This window comes from Galeopterus variegatus, unplaced genomic scaffold (assembly GCF_000696425.1).
Source record: "Galeopterus variegatus unplaced genomic scaffold, G_variegatus-3.0.2 Scaffold3053, whole genome shotgun sequence".
NCBI classification, from domain to species: Eukaryota; Metazoa; Chordata; class Mammalia; order Dermoptera; family Cynocephalidae; genus Galeopterus; species Galeopterus variegatus.
In genome coordinates this window covers 95,790-117,505 of record NW_007729164.1, presented here as the reverse complement: position 1 = coordinate 117,505, position 21,716 = coordinate 95,790, and the positions used below count along the sequence as shown (strand labels likewise).

The window sequence follows — 21,716 nt, the reverse complement described above, 5'->3', positions numbered from 1 at the left end:
TTGTTTTCACTTATGTTTCACATCCTTACAATACCATTCTAAGGCAATGCTAATGAACTAGTGTCCCCTTCCGGGAGTTTAGCTTCCTGTGTGAAATAAGTTATGCCACACAAGTGACCGAAGGCTGCCAATCATTTGGCATCTATTCCTGGAGATTTTAAATAACTCAAATCTGAGTAGAATAGAATAGGGGCATTGTTATTAATAATCCAGAATTTAAAAATAAATTTACTTTTTTTGAGTCTTCCATTTTTTTCTCTTTGATTAAATAATTTCTACCCATTTGTATGAAATGTAAGAATCAGATATTGATTTAAAAAAATCAATTACAGGAATTTCAGGACAGGATAGCCCTTATTGAAGATTTACAACCATTTTCAACATATGTGATACGGATAACTGTAAAGAATTATTATTCAAATCCTTTGGAACATTTACCTCTGGGAAAAGAGATTTGGGGAAAAACTAAAAGTGGAGGTGAGTTATGGGCTTGCTGTGCGTTTCTAGAGTGGAATTTTATAATATATATGATGTGTATGTCTATTTTTTAAATCTGAATGCTAAGTAATCTTTATTAGGTGAGCTTCTTTAAGTTTAACGGGAAAAAGGTACTTGTAGAAAAGTATTTTGGTGACCTTACTCTAACCCCTGAAGATGATGTGTAATATTCCATCAAAATGGAAAGCAACTAGGAGGTGAAACATCAAAATCAATACTGTTTGACTAAGAAACATTCTTTGGTCTCAGCACATTGTCATTCTGTTCGCATAGGTCTCTGTACCTGTGGTGAGACCTAGGAAAGCCAAGCCTTCTCTCTGTGTGAATTGTACTGAGGCCACTGAGATCTTTAAAAAATTAATTATTATTATTATTTTACATTCCAAGCCGTTGTTGCAGAGCAGTGGGAGGGGGAGAAGGGAGAAGGGTAGGGGGACAGAGGTAGGGGTGGGGGGCCGGGTCTGGCCCACCATCAGCTCCTTTGCTGGCTTGGCTGCTGGGGAGGGAAGGGGCATATGGCTGAGGCCTGAAGGCCCCCATACTCTGGCTTGGGGGCCAGGGGGCTTCCTGTACTGGTGTGGTCATCACAGGGCTGGATGGAGGCTGCTGAGATTCATAGGTATATAACATTGCTTTGAAAAAAAATAGGTCTAGAATCCAAAAAGGTGTTCTAAGAAGGGGTGATTATTATAAGGTGATGCTATTTTTTTTCAGATAACTTTGATGATATTCACAAAACTCACCCAAATTGAGTTATTTGGCATTGGCCATATCCTTGCACTAGAGTCAGAGAATGATTTGGTCATTAGACAAAATAAGCGAGAGCCTTTCAGGCAGTCTGTTAACTTACTGCTGCACAAGTGTAAGAGGCTGATTCTCCTGAACATGTTACATATTCTTCTCACATGATATGATTATTCCTCAGCCAAGACTGTCACTTCTTCTGACTTTCCTGTTCTGTTGCAACATCACTCAGCATTTGTTGCTATTTATTTCAGTACCAGAGGCAGTTTCACTCATTAACACAACCGTGCATTCAGACACCAGCCTTATCATATCCTGGAGAGAATCTCGGAAGCCAAATGGACCTAAAGAGTTGGTCCGCTATCAGCTGGCCATCTCACACCTGGCCCTAATCCCTGAGACTCCTCTAAGGCAAAGTGAATTTCCACATGGAAGGCTCACCCTCCTTGTTACTAAACTCTCTGGTGGACAACAATACGTACTAAAGGTACAGCATATGGGGCACTTTTTATTGGCATTCTCAAGTGCAAATTTCTGAAAAAGTTAAGCAATTGCTTTTTTTTCCCCTTCTTTTTCTTTTTTTTACAAAAAGGTTCTGGCCTGCCACTGTGAGGAAATGTGGTGTGCTGAGAGTCATCCTGTCACTATCAAAATGTTTGACACACCAAAGAAACCTTATGCCTTGGTTCCAGAGAACACTAGTTTGCAATTGGATTGGAAGGCTCCATCGAATGTTAACCTCCTCAGATTTTGGTTTGAACTGCAGAAGGTAGACTTTAAATGCAAATCTTTATTTTACAATATAGAATAACTTAGAATATATGTCTAGAGCACTCCCTTGTATAAATCAGCAATATATTGGACAATACTCATTGATTCAGATTTGGCATGTAGAAGCAGTAAGTCATCCAGGCTAATTTCTGTTGGAAAGAATTCCCAGGCAGATTAATATGCTCTTAATAGGCTCTGGGTAAAATGGTATAAGTTATAGTTTACTAAGTTTATAATATTTTACTTAGTTTAGATCTTACTGGAATGGTTCTCTGGTTTAAAGTCCATAGCAATTTGGTGTTTTTCTATGAAAAAAAAAAAAATGAAAGAGGCAAACAACAAAAAAAATCAAAACCTTGTTTAGAAATGTCCTTTCAACCAGTTGAGGGCTGTGCAGTAATGAGAGAAGTAAAATGTAAAAGCAGTTTATTCTACACTTGTTTGATATTGGCTTATAAACTTTAAATTGTTCCTCATCCAAAATTCATGTGTTAACCAATATGAAAACACCCATTGAATCTTAAGGCATCAATTAATTTGATTAATTCACTGCTAGGGAAAGTCTACATTGACTTTTATAGTAATACACTTAGAATGGATTTTAAGTTTTTATATTTGTTTTTGGCATTTTCACTATTTTATATTTGTGTGGGTATGTTTGTGTACATCTGGGCCTATGTATATGTACTCATTTGTAAAGATGGCTTAGGAATGTTTTGTTCAGTAGTAACTTAAAAATAAATTGGTATAGTCATGACCTCACTATTTCTTTAAAAATGAAATTGTTCTCCAGGATATTTTAAAAGTTGACTATATATTTTTATGATCTTCTACTTTTTAGATAAAAACTATGAAAAATATGGAACACAGGTTCTTGAGTTGATAAAACCAAAGGCCATAGTTTAACTGGACTTTTTTCAATGAACCTATTCCTGATAATTTCTTGCCTATTTTATAAAATGGTCACCTTATTAAAATGCATTTAAATTGGAGAAATTGGAATACTGCCTTTTTTTGGACATCTATTTAAGTAAGCTTAATGCAGATCAGTCTACAGTCAAGAGGAGGAATGTAAAGTTCATTTCCTAGATCAGAGAAATGAAATGGGAAAAGGCCTTAGAGATGAGGGTGCTTCAGCTTCTCATCACTGCTGAGAAGATGGAGACCCAGAGAGATGCCACGATGAGCCAGATAGCAGCAGCCAGGCAGAGAAGGCCGGCTCATCCCTGCACTAGTGCTACTTGGGTGCTGTCCCCTGAAGGATTGTGAGTCATTAAGCCACCCATCACACTCCTCAAAGTTTGGGGGGAAGGACAGCAGACAGGGGACTCCTGGCCCAGTTCTCAGGCCTTTCATGCAGTGCTTTTTGTTTCTGAACTTCCTCTGCTTTTACACTTGCTCAACACAGGATAGACCATTTAGAAAATCGTGAAGCTGAAAATTCAAGACGCAGTCATTTTTACATGTGTGAACATCTACGAGTAGTATCTGACGGGCACACAGGAGAAGGCTGTGGTTTTGAGGGTTGATGAGTGGCATCTGGTCAGAAAGTCCTATCTCTTTAGAGTAACTTGAACCTGCCCATAATGACAGGACACCTGGGAATGATCCCATAACCCCATACCGAAACCCTGATGGGTGGGTGATGAGGGTAAATATGTGTCTTTTTAATTAATAACTTTGTTAGAAAGGAAAGAAGAAGAAAATGATAAACTTTCAATCTCTCTCTTTTCTGCCACAATTTTATTTTCTGGAACATGAGGGAAGTAGAGGTGCACAAGGCTAAGTTTCTACCTAGATCTTAAGTTGCATAGATTCTTAAAAATCACAGCAGTGTACAGAACATATTTGATTTAAGATTGGGGAGAAACAAGTAATTTTGCTCTGGTGAATTTTTTCACAGAAGTCCATTAAAATTGTGTTTTCCTCCGCTGTCCAGGCAAATCCCTACCACAACCAAAAATTTCTGAAGTTCCTGTCTCTCAGATATCGTAGCTCATACCACCCCACCCCTACCCAAATAATCAGAAGACCCCTCTGTGGCGGCCTTCACCCCTGCGTTTGTGGCTCTGACCAAGGGAAGTTCCTGCCTCCCTTGGGATTTGCTGGGATGGCCTGTGGCACCTCTCCAAGTTGGTGACCTGCCCAGACATTTGTTGCTGTAGGGAGGCCAGTCCTCTACAGTTTACGGTACCCTTGGGCAAACATCTCCCCAACATTTTAGAGAGCTCTGATAATTTCTGGATGTGTGGGAGGTTGGGTCACCTAGACTATTTACTTAAGGTTATTTCTATACCAGATCATTAAGGAGACAAGATCAAAAAAGGCTAAGATTTTTTAGCCAGGAATTATTTTCTCTCTTTCCCTATGAAGGTTAGAGGTAAATATGGATTCAGTGCATCTGTTTTTATTAAGCTGTGTGTCTCGTGGGGATTGATACGTTCACGAGTTTGGTGCAGGCAACGTTCCCGACATCAGCATTTCTATTTTTTTGTTTTTCATTCCCTCCATTCTGTTTTTCCCATTTCTTTCTGTACGTGGTATTCTACTTCCTAAAGGTGCTAAGGAGAATCATTCCTAACTGAATGGATAACTAACATAAAGTGTCCATCTAATGAAATGATGTAATCTAGTGAGTGTTACATGAAAACAGAGTTTATTTATGGAAACTGACCTTTTAGGAAACTCTACTAGAGAAAATACACCAAGAACCCTTGAGGAGATGCCACATCCTCTGTCTTTTCCTATTTGTATGTTAAGTGAAAAAAGAATAACCATTTTCAAATGATGATATTAAGGATCCAAATACACAGGTTTTTAAAAATCACAAAGAAGTTTCAGATAGCTATAATTAGAGGCCCAGTATCGAAAGGGGAATAAAAGCAATATTTCCTATATTTAACTTCTAACCTTGCTATTTAGAAGCTGCATGGTGGTGGGCAAAATTTCCTTCTTTTAGGAATCTAGTCTTCCTATGGATAAAAAGAAGGCATGCTGGTCATAGGTCTGAAGACTGTGTTAGGAGAAAAATCTAAATGTTTTAGTTTGTAAGCCACTGTGAACTTCAAAGAATCAAAATATGTAAAAATATTATTTTGAAATTAGCGAACCCCTGGCATTGAAGGTGTCACTACTTTGATCCATCATTTTCCTTTAGCTGTGAATTTGTCTTCTTAGTCTTCCTAGTTTTAAGGTAAATGTCTGCTTCAGAGATAACAAGTCACAGCTCTGAATCTTCCCCAATGATATATGGTCAAGGGTGCATATTTCACCTTGGGCTTATCACAAAAACTGTCATTCAAGTCAGTTATAGCTTGTCATAAAAAATAAAATGGCTGTAAGTGGTGGGGTAATGTTTGAGATAAAAAATACATAAAGAAATTCTTATTCTTTAATAGAAAGTAAATTTTAAACACATGGTACCCTGCAAATATGTACAAGTAAACGTTAAAATTTTAAAAAAAGGTAAATTTTAAGTTTCTTCTTAATTTTAAGTTTTAATTGCTTGCCATGGGCCTGTAGATTTCTATATTTAAGAAGATTTTCTTAAGGAAATAAAAATGTTAATTGAAATTTCTTTCTTTAGTGGAAATACAATGAGTTTTACCACGTTAAAGCTTCATGCAGTCAAGGTCCCGCTTATGTCTGTAACATCCCAGATCTGCAACCTTACACTTCCTATAGTGTCCGAGTAGTGGTGGTTTACAGGACAGGAGAAAACAGCACCTCACTTCCAGAAAGCTTTAAGACAAAAGGTGAGTACTAACATACTCAGCACTCAGAAAACCCTGTATGTGTTTCAGTTCTTCTTCCATCACTATTTCCCCAATCCTAGAGGTTGAAATTTTTCTTGAAAATAAGTGCATTACTATTTCTAGAGTTTGAGTAAAGAAATAAAAAAGGGTCAGGAGTTCTCAAAGGCAGTAATGAGGGCCGGCACCGTGGTGCACTCGGGAGAGTGCGGCGCTGGGAGCGCAGCAGCACTTCTGCCACGGATTCGGATCCTATATAGGGATGGCCGGTGTGCTCACTGGCTGAGCACGGCTGGTCACAGAAAAAGACAAAAAAAAAAAAAAAAAAAAAAAAAAAAAAAAAGGCAGTAATGAGTTAATAAGGCCTGGTCTTGAAGGATACCGAACTGGGCAAAATTATCTCTCCTTTAAGAACTCTATTTGCCTGTCTGGCTATGACAGGCAAATATATTTTGCAGTGAAAATTAAATAAAAATAGTGTTACTGAGTGTTCAACAAATACTTATTAAGTGACTACTATATTCCAGATGCTAAAAATAAAAAAATCTCGAAAGTCCATTTAAGGTTTTTCAAAAGATATACCAGAACTCCAAGTTGATCCCTAGAAGAATGGAGGGAAAATGCTCCAAAATTTATAATAGCTTTCTTTGTTTGCATTTATGACTTATTTTGTGTCGAGTTGAGATTGTGAAAGTTGTTGGAATCAAAATGGAGTCACTTGTGTTAAAAACAACCCTTGACAGGAGCTGGCTGGTTAGCTCAGCTGGTTAGAGTGTGGCCTTGTAACACCAAGGTTGAGGGTTTGGCTCTTTGTACTGGCCAGCCACCAAAAATAAAACAAAAACAAAAACAAAAAACAAATCCTGACAAATAAAGCCAGGAAAGGCCATGAAGGGAGGGTTCTCAGGCATGAATGACTAATAACAAAAATTGTCACAAAGGATTATGCAAAACCACAACCTTGCACAAAGGCCATTGAAACCTTACCACAAAATACTTCTTTGAGGGCACCAGCCCACCAACTGCCTGTCCAACCTTGGACTGACATCACTCTTGTTATTGATCCTTCAATAATTATCCTCAAACAATTATATAATCTTACATTACTTTTCCTTTAAAACCCCTTGTCTCCCTTTACCATCCTGAAAACTCACATGGTTTACTAGGGCATATATATATATTTCCATTGCAATGTTACATTCCCAATTAAACTAATTTTTCTTTCAGAGAGCCTCTCTCTGTTATTTAGGTTAACAAGATATATTGTCAGTCTTATCACTAATTCATCTAATCTATCATTAATAAAGTTTTCACATAGTTATTTAAAAATATGTGCTCATAACAGAATATTTCTGAATATTTCTTTAATGTATTTGTCTTTCCTATTAGTAACATACTCTATAGAAACATGTCATACAGAATATTTCACACTTCTAACATATCAACCAATATTTTCTTTTTTCCCCAAAGCTGGAGTACCAAGTAAACCAGGCATTCCTAAATTATTAGAAGGGAGTAAAAGTTCAATACAGTGGGAAAAAGCTGAAGATAATGGAAGTAGACTTATCTACTATATCCTTGAGATCAGGTACGTATGTTTGCAAAGTGCTTTGTAAACTACAAACAGCTAAGCAGTTAATTGTAATGTGATCAAAAGTAACCATACTTATGAAAGCTTATTTATATATAAACACAAAGAATCTTTAATTTAAGGACCTTGTGTGTATTATTACATTCTTTGGCCAATACCTAGAGGTTGGCCTTGGCACTCTAATTATAAGACAGATGATGTCATTATCAGAAATCTGCAACTGCTTGTCAAAACTTTATGAGAAGGGTCGACCCCGTGGCTCACTCGGGAGAGTGCGGTTCGGATCCTATATAGGAATGGCCGGTGTGCTCACTGGCTGAGTGCGGTGTGGGCGACACCACACCAAGGGTAGCAATCCCCTTACCGGTCGCGAAAAAAAGACAAAAAAAACCAAAAAATTTTATGAGAATCATTCAATCATAGGCTCATATATCCAATATTTACATTATATCTATTCTGTTTAAGAAACTGAGTGCGGTTCGGATCCTATATAGGAATGGCCGGTGTGCTCACTGGCTGAGTGCGGTGTGGGCGACACCACACCAAGGGTAGCAATCCCCTTACCGGTCACGAAAAAAAGACAAAAAAAACCAAAAAATTTTATGAGAATCATTCAATCATAGGCTCATATAACCAATATTTACATTATATCTATTCTGTTTAAGAAACTGAGCTGATGTTTAATGTTAGATGATGGAATGCATGTAAATTTCTGATGCTAGTGTGTTTTAGGATACTCTCTAAAGAGAACTGGCAATGGCTAGGTATGTTTCAGCATGTAAAATTAGGTCAAGGTCAACTGAAATGGTCTGAAGTGTATAGGTCACACAGGGTCCTCTGTCTGTTGTGAAGAGTACAGTTTGCAGTGTGTTCCTAGTGACTGCAAATGTACCGTCAATGAAAACGAGCCACTGATGGACACAGCAACCTCAGATCTGGCCAGTATGGGGAGCTCAGTGAACCATAATTGGCTCAGAAGGACTGATTTCATGCCAACTTGAGGGGCGATTTCCAAATTCCAAAGATACTCTCCTAACAGGACTATAAAACCATCTTTTAAGAAGCTCCAAGGACAAAAGTCACTTCCATAATTATAGTCCTGGCAACTTGAGCTTTAGATCTATTTTTGCTTCATCTTGCTCTAGTATTCCCAGTACCTTAAAAAAAATTTCCTGCTCATGCTAGAGAACTCCCTTAGCCATATTTCTAATAGAAATCTTCTTAAAATTTCTGTTACTGTTTTCCATGTAGTGTAAAATAAGTTTTGACCTACAGAACTGTCTTGTTGGTCTTTGACTGTAATCGAATTCACCAACCAGGCCACCCCATGGCTCTTGCTAGGACCCCTTCAGTGTGCTCCCCACACTAACACCTAAGTGCATTGCTCCATCTAAATATTTTGCATACTCCTTGCCTCAGGTCTCCACTGTCAAGACATAGACTGTAGGATGACAGAATGAATTGTAACTTCAAAGTTCTTCAGTCAGGACATTCTAGTTGGACTCTGTGTACTTGCTGGTGGTGCAGTGGTAGTGCAAAGTGCACCAACTTGGGAGCTGAGCAGATTTTGTTAGTTTCCTAGGGCTGCCATAACCAAGTACTACCAACCAGGTGGCTTAAAACAACAGAAATTTACTTTCATGGTTCTGGAGGTTAGAAGTCTGAAATCAAAATGTCAGTAAGACCATGCTCCCTCGGAAAGTTCTAGGGAAGAATCCTTCCTTGCCTCTTTTTAGCTCCTGATGCTGGCCAGCTCCTGGGAACAGTTGTGACCAACTCTGCTGCCCTCATACTCCTGATGTTCTTGCCTGTTCCCTGACCCTGCTGAGGCTCAGCCCTCTTTATCCTTGTTGACCTTTCAGAATGACCACTCAGTTAGCAGAAGCAGTACTAGCTTCTAGTACATATCCCTAAGCTTACTGTGGGCTGGTACCACGTCCTGAAACTTTTTAGACCAGAGATGTTCATCATCATCAGAGAAGACCTAACTGGTATACCTCGAGCTTGCCTTTAGTCAATGATTCTGTTAAAAGCCATTCCAGTTATGTCTCTTTTTTTTTTCTTTGACAGCTAGCTGGTATGGGGATCTGAACCCTTGACCTTGGTGTTATCATCACCATGCTCTAGCTAACTGGCTAACTGACCAGCCCAGTTATGTCTTTTGAACTTAGCTCATGTTCCATATGATGAACGATGTGGATTGACTTTGAGGTTGAATGTCGGTCTATACAAAAGGAAGCAGTGAACCTTAGAATCTGAGATATAATGATAATGTTGGTAGCTAAACTAACTCACCTTCCTTATCAATTTTATATTCTGTGTTTTATGCAGATGTGGTAAAATAAACTACAAATGACATGAGACTGAAAATTAGGAAAAAGAGAAACTTACCATTTAAAAATTATGGGATAATTATCTTATACGTCTGGAATTGTGAAGAAAGTTTACACCTTCTAATAGTAGGAAAAGGATCTTCAGCCTTCTCTTGGCCATTGATTATTTGTAACTTTCTTGGTGGGCTGAGTTGGTTGGCTCCATGCAGCACTGGATGACTTTATAAAACCATGCTGTGTTTTGTAGCCAAACCATGTGAGAGGAATGAGATCAAGAGCAAAGTAGGCCATGGGAGACTCTTTGGAGTTCTGTTATTAAAACAATACATGAGCAACTAGAAGTAACACATAAATTGTCAAATATAGTTTCTGTATTTATTATTTTACTGTTTCTTTTGCAGAAAGCACACTTCAAATGATTCACAGAACCAGAATTTAAAGTGGAAGATAACATTTAATGGATCCTGTAGTAGCATTTGCACATGGAAACTCCAAAACCTAAAAGGAACATTTCAGTTCAGAGTAGTAGCTGCAAATAATCTGGGGTTTGGTGAATACAGTGGAATCAGTGAGAATATCATATTAGTTGGAGGTATGTTACGATGTCTGACTACACAGCTTATAATGTGAAGGTTCAGAAATAAAGATAGGTGTATTCTTAACATTAGCAATAGACACGGTGACTATATAACTTATCATCCAAACTATTGAACTGTTCAATTCATCTGATGTGATCTTCCTAAAACATCATTATCACCATGTCATTTTTGTCCTTAGTAATAACCAGATCCTCTTTAATGCCTACACATCAATCCCAGGCTCCTAAATAGGCTTCTAAGGATGTCTACAACCTAGTCTTTACCTATATAGCCTTATTATCCTGTCCCTGGTACTCTCATCTTATATACAATAGGCCTAAAACTATTTTTTATCTCTTCCCTAACATCTATCTCTTCCACTGTGTATCCTGTTTTAGTTTACAATATGTTATCTTTCTAGTCACATGGGCCAGAGATCTCAGTACCATATTTAATTTTTCTCTCCACTCGGTCACTGAATTCTATTGCTTTTACCATCTCGATTTCTCTCTGGTGAGTTGCCATTTTCCTACTTCCACCCTGGTTTTCTTAATTTAAGGTATCGTGTCCTGCCTGCTCTCTTGGCTTCATCACACCACTGACAGTTAATCTAGCTGACGCGCAGGCTGGATCACTTAACCCCTCTCTGAAACACCCACAATGGCTCTCCATTCACTGCCTTCAGCATCAACTACAAACTTCCGTGTGGCATGTATGGCCTTCTGTGGTTTGTCCTCCAACTGTGGATCATCTTTCCCAGTATTTATCCCTATGTTGTGGCCATCTCTGATTGGTAAAAATCTTTTATGCCACTCAGTCTTTGGCCTTGTGTTTAACTCAGTCTAGAACACAGCCCCATCATCTACCAGGCACCCCTTAGCTGGGACTTCCTTTACTTCACACACACACACACACACGCGCGCGCGCGCGCACACACACACACACACACACACACTCTATATAGAATTTACATCATTCTTATTTGTATCACTGTTTTCTACATACGAGCTTGACAAACTTTTTCTGAAAAGAACCAAAGAGTAAGTATTTTAGACTTTGCAGGCTCCATCCAATCTCTGTAGCATGCTCTTCTTTTCTTCTTTTTAAAAATAATACTTTAAAAATGTAAAAATCATTCTTAGCTCTCAGGTGGCACAAAATCAGGCTGTGGCCAGACTTGGCCCTCAGGCTACAGTTTGCTGAGCTTTGGTCTGAATGTGTGTTTCCTGTACAAAACTCAAACCACCTAAGAGGTGGTACCGTGTTCTCATGTTTATATTCCTCAGTTTAATACCCACAGAACTAAGTATGTATGAAGGTATTATGGAAAAAAATAATAATCCTATTTAATATATGAAGACTGAGACTTGTTTGTCCCAAATTCATTGAAAAGATTATACATGTTTCCCCAGTCATTTTAAAGTAGAAAATTGAGTGGGTATATTCCAATAATGTGTTGGTAAACTGGCACTCTGGGGGAAAAACACACAAAAAAATCTTGATTTTGATTTCCCACGGTGTAAATACTGTCTGCATGGATAATTTGTAGCTACCAACTGTTTAATAACTGATATATCACTCTGTGCTTAGGTAGAACTGGGACTATTTAGCTTTATTCTGTGATTTAATTTCTTTTTCTCATTTATATCGTTAGACAGTTTTTGGATACCAGAAACGAGTTTTATACTAACTGTTATAGTTGGAATATTTCCTATTGTTACAATCCCATTGGCCTTTGGTAAGTATTGCAGATTATAAAACTTGGTAATAAGCTGTTTATTTGATTATACTGGTTGATTTAGCTCTCAGATTATCTATGCTCCCACATGAAACATGACCTGATTAAATAAATTCATAAAATTCACAGTTACCTTTGGCTACACTTTCACAACTACTAACTTCTGTGATTTTTTTCTTATCTAGATGTAATTATTATTATTATTATTATTTTTCCTTTTTGTCTTTTTTCGTGTCCGGCAATGGATTGCAACACTCAGTGTCTCGCCTGTACCGGACCGGACCGGCAATGGGATCGCAACCCTCAGTGTTGCGCCCGCACCTCGCTCAGCCAGTGAGCGGCCGGTCTGTATGTGGGATCCGAACCCTCAGCGGGAGCGCCGCTGCGCTCCCAAGCGGCGCACTGTAGCAGTGCGCCACCGGGCCGGCCCTAGATGTAATTATTTTATTAAAAACTGTATTTACATTTCATGATGTACTTTAGATAAACCACTTGTAAGGGCATCAACTTTCAGCTTTCTTTAAAACAGCATTTGTTTCTGATTGGCTATGTGCAAGTGTTTTATGGCTTTCAGTTTGAATTAAATAAAAGAAAAATAACTCTGGGTAGAAAAAAAGTGTAGGATTAGTGGAAGGCCAGTAACAATCTTTGGTCAGGATAGTTTTGGTCTCTAGGCAGACAGCCTGGTTTAGAAGGAGTAGGGCCTTTTTTGCACAAGATCCGTTTCTGGCTTGTAAGATCCATTTTCACTTTCAGACGTCTGACCTGCTTATTTCAAATCTCTGCTCATTTATAAATGATCAGAAAGCAAAAAAAAATTAGAGCTGGCTCGGTGGTGCACTGCTACAGTGCACCGCTTGGGAGTGCGGCAGTGCTCCCGCCGAGGGTTCGGATCCCACATACAGACCGGTTCCCGCTCGCTGGCTGAGCGAGGTGCAGGCGCAGCACCGAGGTTTGCGATCCCGTTGCTGGTCCCAGTCCGGTATGGGCGCGACACTGAGGGTTGCGATCCGTTGCCGGACACGAAAAAAGACAAAAAGGAAAAAAAAAAAAATTAGGTTAGGTAGACAGAAAGTTAGGTGTTTCCCACTATTCATTTTATACTAATGTGCTAGTCCTAAAATGTCCTTCTTTTTAAAGATTTAGTTTAAAGATATAGTGACAACCCCAAATGGTCAGATATCAGGCCTATAGGGTTATCATATTGATCATACAATCTGGTTTATTACTATTATTTCAGCATAAAAATTAATAGCATTCCCTTTCAGTCCCCCAAATGTCCTGCTTTGGGTTATAATATAAATGGGCCCCCCTATCTACTGCAAAAATTGAGAGTCCCTGACATGCTGAAGGAGTGCAAGAAAAGCATGACACTTATCAGAAAAGAGCACTCAAGCACATATTCAGGAAGTTGTAAAGTTGGACTCTCTGAGGTTCAAGAAAGCCAATATTTCACTAAGCATTCTAAATCTTCATTCTTCTCCAAACGGATTTAAGTCATAAGCTATCAAAGAGCACTTTGAAACTTGAATTAGTATTTCTTTTCAAAGATTCCACCCAGATGCTATGTGGGACTCCTTTAGCTAACTTGGAAAGCTAAAAATTTCAGCTGACCCTGCCAGGATTTTAACCTGTGGTTCCAGGGAGTCTGTCTCGCACAGCTGATGTTTGCGCCACTAAGCCGGCCCTCCAGAATTACGCATATGACTGCAGTATATTTGGCAGCTGACATATAGCCTTGACGGCTTGTCTGCTTTCCTACTGGGAAGGGGAATTACATGGAGAATCCTTCATCTGACCCTTGCTTGCCTACTTGTACATCAACATTGTTTAAACCCATAACTCTAGTGGATGAACATGAAATAATTTCAGACAACCTGTTGTGCTTTCCAGACATCCTATGGATATCTGACTTTCTCAGGACTTTAAGGTCTTTATTCTGTTTGGAACTCACAAATTTTTTAGTATAGCTAAGCTAATTTGGTTTTTTGCTTTTAGTAGCTGTGCATGTGGTTTCAGTAGTAGGAGTGTGTGAGTGCATGAGAAAAGATTGAGCTATTAAAATAATGAAAAGCAGCAATTATTTTAAAATTTGTATTGTGATGAGAGCTCTCATCAGTCATACTTATCAATACAAAATTGAAAGATGCACTTAAAATTAAGCATCAACAGCCTTTGATTTGGTGAGTGGTCTTATCTAATGTGCAACATTAGCCTTATACTGGAAGTAGAAGAAAATATAAAGTGGTAAAATGCAATTGACGTCATGAGTTTACCATTTGATGAGGGAGGTAAGACATACTGGTGTGAAAAGATAAATGGCAAGATATGTGTTAAATAATCAGGGAGGTTGCAGAGGTCTCAGAAGGCATCACTGAACATGTGGGGCTTATGCTGGACCTTCAAAAATGGAGAGGGGTGGTGAGAGCATTTCAAGTTTGAAAAATAACATTAGCAAAGGTACTTGCAACTTTTCACTGTGTGGTTCCTCATGTGAAACTGCTTGAGTAGAACTCTAACCCCTTGGGTACAGAAGCTATTATGAAACAAAGTTCAAATTTTAATGATCATCTCCCAAAGCATCTTTGCTATTTTCAATTTCTGAACCAGTACTCTAGTATAAATGGGTAATATTCTTGGCATAATTGTATTTTAATCTTTAAAAAATAACACTTTTTTATCATCGTAATATAGTATCTGCTCCTTGTTTAAGGAAGATACTACAAACAACTTATAATTCCACAGCTGCGGGGAACAGAGCTAACATTTTGATGGATCTCATTCCAATAATTTTTCTACATATTTGAGTATGTGTGTATGCACAGCAATGGATATACACTCTTTTTCTCTGCATTTTTTAAAAGAAATGTATGATTATGTTGAGAGTGTTCCCTCGGATCTGCTGAGGAGTATAACCCCGATATGTTTGAACTTAGATATGAATTTGTTTCATAATAATTATTATGCAAGTTTGTTTTGGTTTATTTTGACTGTAGCTTATGGGTGATATTGAAAAATAAGTTCTAATATTAAGATACTATACTTCCAGTTGTTTACAATAGCAGTAAGAAATGTATCAAGCTTTACTCTGAGAAGTGCAATGATAAGTGATGTGGTATAAGCTGTGTGTTTTCATGTGGATTTTTACCTGGATTTAATTAGTTTTTCTATTTTTTTAACCAAGTTATGTTATTCTACCAATAGTGTTCTTATATGTACACATTTAAAATGCACTGTTAACATTTCCTAATGAAAAAAAAGCAATATTCTATTCTGTAAATTATATCATTTTTTTCTTTATAGTCTGGCATAGAAGATTGAAAAATCCAAAATCTTCCAAGGAAGGGCTGACAGTTCTCATAAACGAAGACAAAGAGTTTGCTGAGCTACGAGGTCTGGCACCTGGAGTAGGACTGGCTAATGCCTGCTATGCAATACAGTACGTAGCCTGGGCCATTGTCATGGACCACTTGGGCAAAGGGTGGGTGACAATAATGAGAGTGCCTATGCAACCTGCATTATCCAGGCTGGTCCTGGTTTGTGCCTATTCTGCTGGCATAATTATAACATCTTTCAGTCTCAAATGTGACCCAGCATAGATAGCAAATTATGTGGTTATCCTATAAGGGAAATACAGAAAAATCCATTGTTTTCCAATATTTTATCATGTAGTTCAAAAGCAAGTGAAAGAAGGAGATAAATACTACACTGAAGAGAGTAGATAGTAACATAGTTGGTTCAGTTGGAGGCAGTTTTTGAGAAGAGAGAAAGTACATGGGCGTTGTGTATGTGCTATTGTCGGTCAATTCCATTGCAGAAGTTGTATGGAGATTGCCTACATAACTTCTTTAAGACAGATGGGTTTTGAACTTCCTTTGCAGTCATAATTAGGGAAAATATTTAAGTGTTTCTTCGTATGAAACAGTATTATGGTCTATGCAAAAAGGAATTATATGGTCATAGACCTCGCTTCTGGAAATGTATAATTCAAGACATAAAAACAAAGGATTTGAAGTAGACACAGAGGTGACCTAAATCAGCTATTCACAGGTGACTTTTCTCTGAGAAAGTACTTTACACAGAATATCTGATATTCAAGATTCCCCATTAAGAATTCAAAGCATTTTTAATGTGGGGGCTTCCCCCCAATGTTCCAAGTGAGAAAACTGGCTTCCCAAAAGTTAACCTGATGGTGATGGTGTTGATTTTTGTTTTACATGAGAGATCAGGTGTGTGAAGCAGTTAAAGTGACCTCATAAACCCAGATGCATCTATAGATAATTTGCAATAGCTTTTTACACAAATTGGCAACATGAAGAAGTTAATAACTCCTAACTTTGACAGGACAAGCTACCATAAAAATCTCGAGGCAATGCACACACATGTATGTTTCTATCAAAATGAAGGTGCCTACAAGCAAAGAGGCATGCTCTGTCTGGGTAAAAGGTGATGAAATACTGAAGTATAACAGGAACAAAAAATTCCATATCCCTATCACATGGAACCCACAATGCTGCAAAGCCATGAGATTTTTCTTTCTTTTTCTCTCTCAAATGTAAACACCAATACTGATACAAACACGTAAACCATATGTATTTTGGGAGAACGAAAATGTTATCTTACAGTACTCTTCCGACCCAAGAGGAGATTGAAAATCTTCCTGCCTTCCCTCGGGAAAAACTGACTCTACGTCTCTTGTTGGGAAGTGGAGCCTTTGGAGAAGTGTATGAAGGGACAGCAGTAGACATCTTAGGAGCTGGAAGTGGAGAAATCAAAGTAGCAGTGAAGGTAATGTGGATCTCTGAACTCCTGACATGTTATGTCACCATATTTACATGAATTTGCATGGACACGATTATAATAAAAATTGAGTGCTCTTAGTTGAAGAGAGGACTGGTAGAATGTAGAAGCCTATCCATAGCTACAGAAATCATGTTCCCTTCCTCCCTATTTCCTAGGTGGCTTCTGTAATCAACAGAAAATCTTCAGGGTTTCCATTACCTCTAATGCCACTAATTAACTAAGACCTGGCAGACGGTTATTTTACTTCAAACATGCTGTAAGAGAACTGGAGTTATAAAACATGTTCTCAAGGTGCTAGTCCAGGGGTCAGGAAACATTTTCTTAAATGGGCAGATAGTAAGTATTTTAGGCTTGTTAGCTATACAGTCTCTGTTGCAACTTTTCAACTCTGTCATTATAGTTCTAAAGCAGTCACAAACATGTAAGCAAATGAGTGTGGATGTGTCCCAATAAAATTATTTATGATTTCATATAATTTTATGTGTCATAAAATAGTATTCCTCTTTTGACTTTTTTCAGCCATTTAAAAAGGTGAAAACTATTTTCAGATTACAGGCTGCATAAAAATACATGACAGGCTGGATTTGGCCCACAGGCTGTAGTCTGTTGACCTCTGTATTACACAATTTTTCATCATGGTATATTTCATGTATTTTTAAGGAAACAATGGATATACTCTCATACTTTTGTAAAACTTTCTTTTTTTTTTTTTTCCTTTTTGTCTTTTTTTGTGTCCGGCAACGGATCGCAACCCTCAGTGTCATGCCCGTACCGGACCGGGACCGGCAATGGGATCGCACCCCTCGGTGCCGCGCCCGCACCTCGCTCAGCCAGTGAGCGGGAACCAGTCTGTATGTGGGATCCGAACCCTCGGCGGGAGCGCTGCTGCGCTCCCAAGCGGCGCACTGTAGCAGTGCGCCACCGGGCCGGCCCGTAAAACTTTCTTTTTATGGAGGGGTGATGAATCTTTTATGTAATTGAGCAATGTCCTGATTACTGCTTATTGGAGATTTATTGCTCTGAGGGTGGGCTATATGACTAGAAAAGTTGACAAAATTCTCTCCACTTCCAAATGATATCATTTAAAAGTCCTGTAACTGTATTGCAACCTCAACTGTTTTAAACAAGTGTTTATTTTTCTCACATACCAAGATGATGCTGACTTTGGTGTAGTAGTGTGTCAGGTCAGAGCCAGTACTACTGAGATTCTCTTGACTTTTATACATGCTTATTGCTCATGGTCTCAAGATGGCTGCCAAAGAACCAGGCATCACATCTTCATTCTGCCAGGGAGAGGGGGAAGGATGGTGCTAGATATATACATTCAGGAAAGCAAAGGTTTTCTATGAATCTCTCTCCTTTCTCAGCAGTTTTTCTCTTACATCTCATTGACCAAAACTTAGTCATATGACTATGCTAACTTGCAAGGGAGGCAGAGAAATTTCAGACCACAATTTTCATGATTAGTTTAGATCAATTGCCTGGGATTGGGCACCTTGCTTCCAAGAAATTAATCAGTGTATTGTTAGCAAGGTACTGGGGGGAACAGATATTGAGCTGAAAAATTTGAAAATTAAAAAATTGGACTAAACACTAAACTTGGTCTCTTTTAAAAATGTCTATATTTTGGAGGTACTTTGTGTAAATACTAATAGATCTTTTATCTAGTAGATTTCCCTACTTGAACACTAACAATAACAGGAACTAACATGTAACTAGGTTTATAGAACACATACACATGCTTTATCTGTGATCTTTTTCCAGCTTTGGGGGTTAGTATTACAAAACAAGACAAAATAATGATTATTTCCATTAAACCACTGAGCTCATAGAAATGTCTGCTATACTGACTCCTAACTTATTTTTGTCTTGCACAGACTTTGAAGAAGGGCTCTACAGACCAGGAGAAAATTGAATTCCTGAAGGAGGCACATCTGATGAGGTATCAGGGTAGCTCTGAAATAATTATCTCTTGGTATGAGCCGAAAGCCTTTACATCTGTTTGTTCAATTTTTAACATCCAAAATGACCTGACATAACGTGTCATTCCCAAGACAAACATGGCTGAAAGGTTTAAATGGAACCAAGTCTGTAGTAATAAGGAGTCTATAGGGGCCAGTCTTCCGAGCCTGGGTGCTGGCAGTCCTCAGGCAAAAGGTCCTCCTTTCTTTTATCTTCAATAGGAGGTGTGTTTTGCAAGTGAATTCTGAAGCTGCTCAGCTTTAAACAGGCAGTTTTTCTTCTAAATGTGTGATAATGGGTCAAGGAGGCCAAGTAGGAGAGAGTTCTCTGATGTATTTTTTGTCAGTGAAAATATCCCTTGTCTTAGTAAATTTGTCTGCAAGGTTTTAATCAGTTTATGGCCATAAAAACTACTTAAAGACATTTTAAAGAGAAGATGGGCTTCAATCATTAGGCAGGGGCTTACTCTGATGTCTTGAGAAACCAGTGTAGCCAAACCTGTGTGTCTGAATTGTTTCTCTAAAAGGGAGAAAGTATGTTTCATACTTGTTATGACCAAAAACATAATGTTTCAAATACCTTTCGAAGAAGGCTATTTGTCAAAATGACTTCCTTTTCAAAACATAAAGTACTTACATAAATGCTGTTCCTTCTCAAAACCACCCTAGTCTATCCACATGCATTGGCCACTAGGGGTTGCCATATTACTGCCTTAAGGCAAGCACATGGCCCAGTACTTGGGAAAGAAAGCTTTCACCTATCACAGAAAATAAATCTGGGGTTTTGAAGAAAACTGTTTAAAGAATTGCTCTACTCCATAAAAATCTCTCAGCTAGGTCTCCTGTTACTGTCATGTCATCCAGCCTGTGTCTTTGTACCTTTCAGCAAGTTTAATCATCCCAACATTCTGAAGCAGCTTGGAGTTTGTCTTCTGAATGAACCCCAGTATATTATCCTGGAACTGATGGAAGGAGGAGACCTTCTTACCTATTTGCGCAAAGCTCGGATGACAACGGTACACATTGGGGTCCATGGTACTAGTTTCATAATGCAAATGCCCTATAATTTCCTATTAATTTTCTGTAAATTCAATAGGCTGCAGTTTGGGTTGGTGGTAAAACCTTAGAAGACTTCTATGCAAAGAATTATTTTATTTACTCCTTGTTGGATTAGGACAATTAGAACACTGGGCTAATATTTCTGGTACTGTCCGGTCATTTGAGCCTGTTTTTAGTATTTAATGGGAAAATAGGTCCTTCATTGCCAGAATCATGTTTTTTGGGAGCACAGGGATCATGTGGAGTTGGAAAGGCACATCTCTGTACTTAATCATGCCTGTCTGTCCCAAATTATATTTCCAGTTCTGTTGTCTTTACTGTGTACTATGCTTGAATGTCCCTGCCTAGTTGACAAATCTATTTGGATTTTATAAGCCATCCAAACTTATTTGGGCTAAAACAGAACTCTTGATTTCATAATCCTCTCTTACTCCATCCATCCAGTTGCTTGCTTTCTCCTTCCCTCATGCTAACAAGTCCCGCCAGCTGTACAGTTCTACCTATAAAACGTGGTCCCAATCTGCCTTCTCTTCTATCCCCAAAGCCTAGAGGAGTGCCTGGCACCATGTGAACACTGGAAATGTTATGGAATAGTGTAGAAGGCCAAGGGGTGACCACCTGCATAACCCTACTTTATATCTCAGACGAGAACTGTAAGATAAGACACATCACTGAAATTTAAATCTGTAGGTTTAAAACATTTGTATTTCTTTTTTTTCTACGACAGTAAACATTATATGGCTAAAAAATTAAAATGCATGAGACAGGGCTTATAGTGAAACACAGGAGCCCTGGGCTTTTTTTTTTTCTCCGTCTCAAGTCTGCACATATCTTTTGATATTTACCTCCACATTCCTCAGTACTCTGCTTATACTGATGCACATCGATTTTCCATTTTGAGGGAAATCTACTGACTGACTACTATGAAAGATGAGGATTTAATTCTCTTAGACTTCCTCATACACCTGCCCAACCCCCACCATGCTACACTCAGTACTACCCCCATCTTCCAATAGGGATCACAATTTTCAGATAAATCAATATTCCAGGTTTGCACTATTATAACTATTTTTTTAGTTTTTGCAGCTGAGTTACCCAAATGCTATGATTGTGGGTTTTTTCCCAGTGGGCTAGTGTAATGAATGCCTAAAGTCTCTCTCTCTCTTTTTTAATTGGCTTAGTATTTTATGCACCTGAACTCTCTGAACAGCACTATTCTCAATATGGTTAAATATATCAAATGACCCAGCACTTGACAATTTCTCCTTGGACACATCCTTCCTGGAGCCACTGTGAGGGCTTGTCGTCTAGGCTGTTGACACGGCTGCTATCCTAGGAGGTTCCCTCAGGTTTATTTTGGCAATCTCCTCAACTCTTGTTCATGCTGGACCCTTTTCCCCTCTATCTCATGACTTCTTTTTTCTTTTTTAAAAATTATTTATTTACTTATCTATCTATATATTATTGATTATATATTTGTGGGGTACAGAATCGAATATCAATACATGCGTACAATATGTGGTGATCAAATCAGTATAATTAGTACACTCATGTTTACAAAACAAAATCAATCTTCAATCTTTGTGATCCTTAACTAGTTTCTAACTAATCCCCTCCCCCTCCCCCTTTCCCACCTCTAGTAATCACAGTTCTGTTCCCTTTTTTTGAAAGTCTAATGTATTACTGTTATCCTTTCTTTCTTTTTCTTTCTTTCCTTCTTTCTCTTTCTTTTCATTCTTTATTTTAGCTCCCACTTATGAGTGAGGACATATGGTATTTCTCTTTCTGTGTCTGGCTTATCTCACTTAACATAATTTTCTCTGAGTTCGTAGATGATGCTGCAAATGGCAGAATCTCATTCTTTTCTATGGCAGAGTAGTACTCCATT

General features: G+C 38.3%; 1 protein-coding gene across 2 annotated transcripts in view; it reads left to right on the top strand.

Moving 5' to 3' along the window:
- The window catches only part of ROS1 (ROS proto-oncogene 1 , receptor tyrosine kinase), a 129,710-nt gene that overhangs the window by 79,877 nt on the left and 28,117 nt on the right, over positions 1-21,716 (top strand). For both annotated transcript variants that reach the window (XM_008583823.1, XM_008583822.1), the window contains exons 29-39: positions 333-477; positions 1,497-1,729; positions 1,835-2,011; positions 5,600-5,768; positions 7,236-7,353; positions 10,091-10,281; positions 11,922-12,005; positions 15,309-15,444; positions 16,631-16,793; positions 18,686-18,750; positions 19,656-19,785. In XM_008583823.1, coding sequence (XP_008582045.1) covers positions 333-477; positions 1,497-1,729; positions 1,835-2,011; positions 5,600-5,768; positions 7,236-7,353; positions 10,091-10,281; positions 11,922-12,005; positions 15,309-15,444; positions 16,631-16,793; positions 18,686-18,750; positions 19,656-19,785 — 1,611 coding nt within the window. The remainder of the gene's footprint in view (positions 1-332; positions 478-1,496; positions 1,730-1,834; positions 2,012-5,599; positions 5,769-7,235; positions 7,354-10,090; positions 10,282-11,921; positions 12,006-15,308; positions 15,445-16,630; positions 16,794-18,685; positions 18,751-19,655; positions 19,786-21,716) is intronic.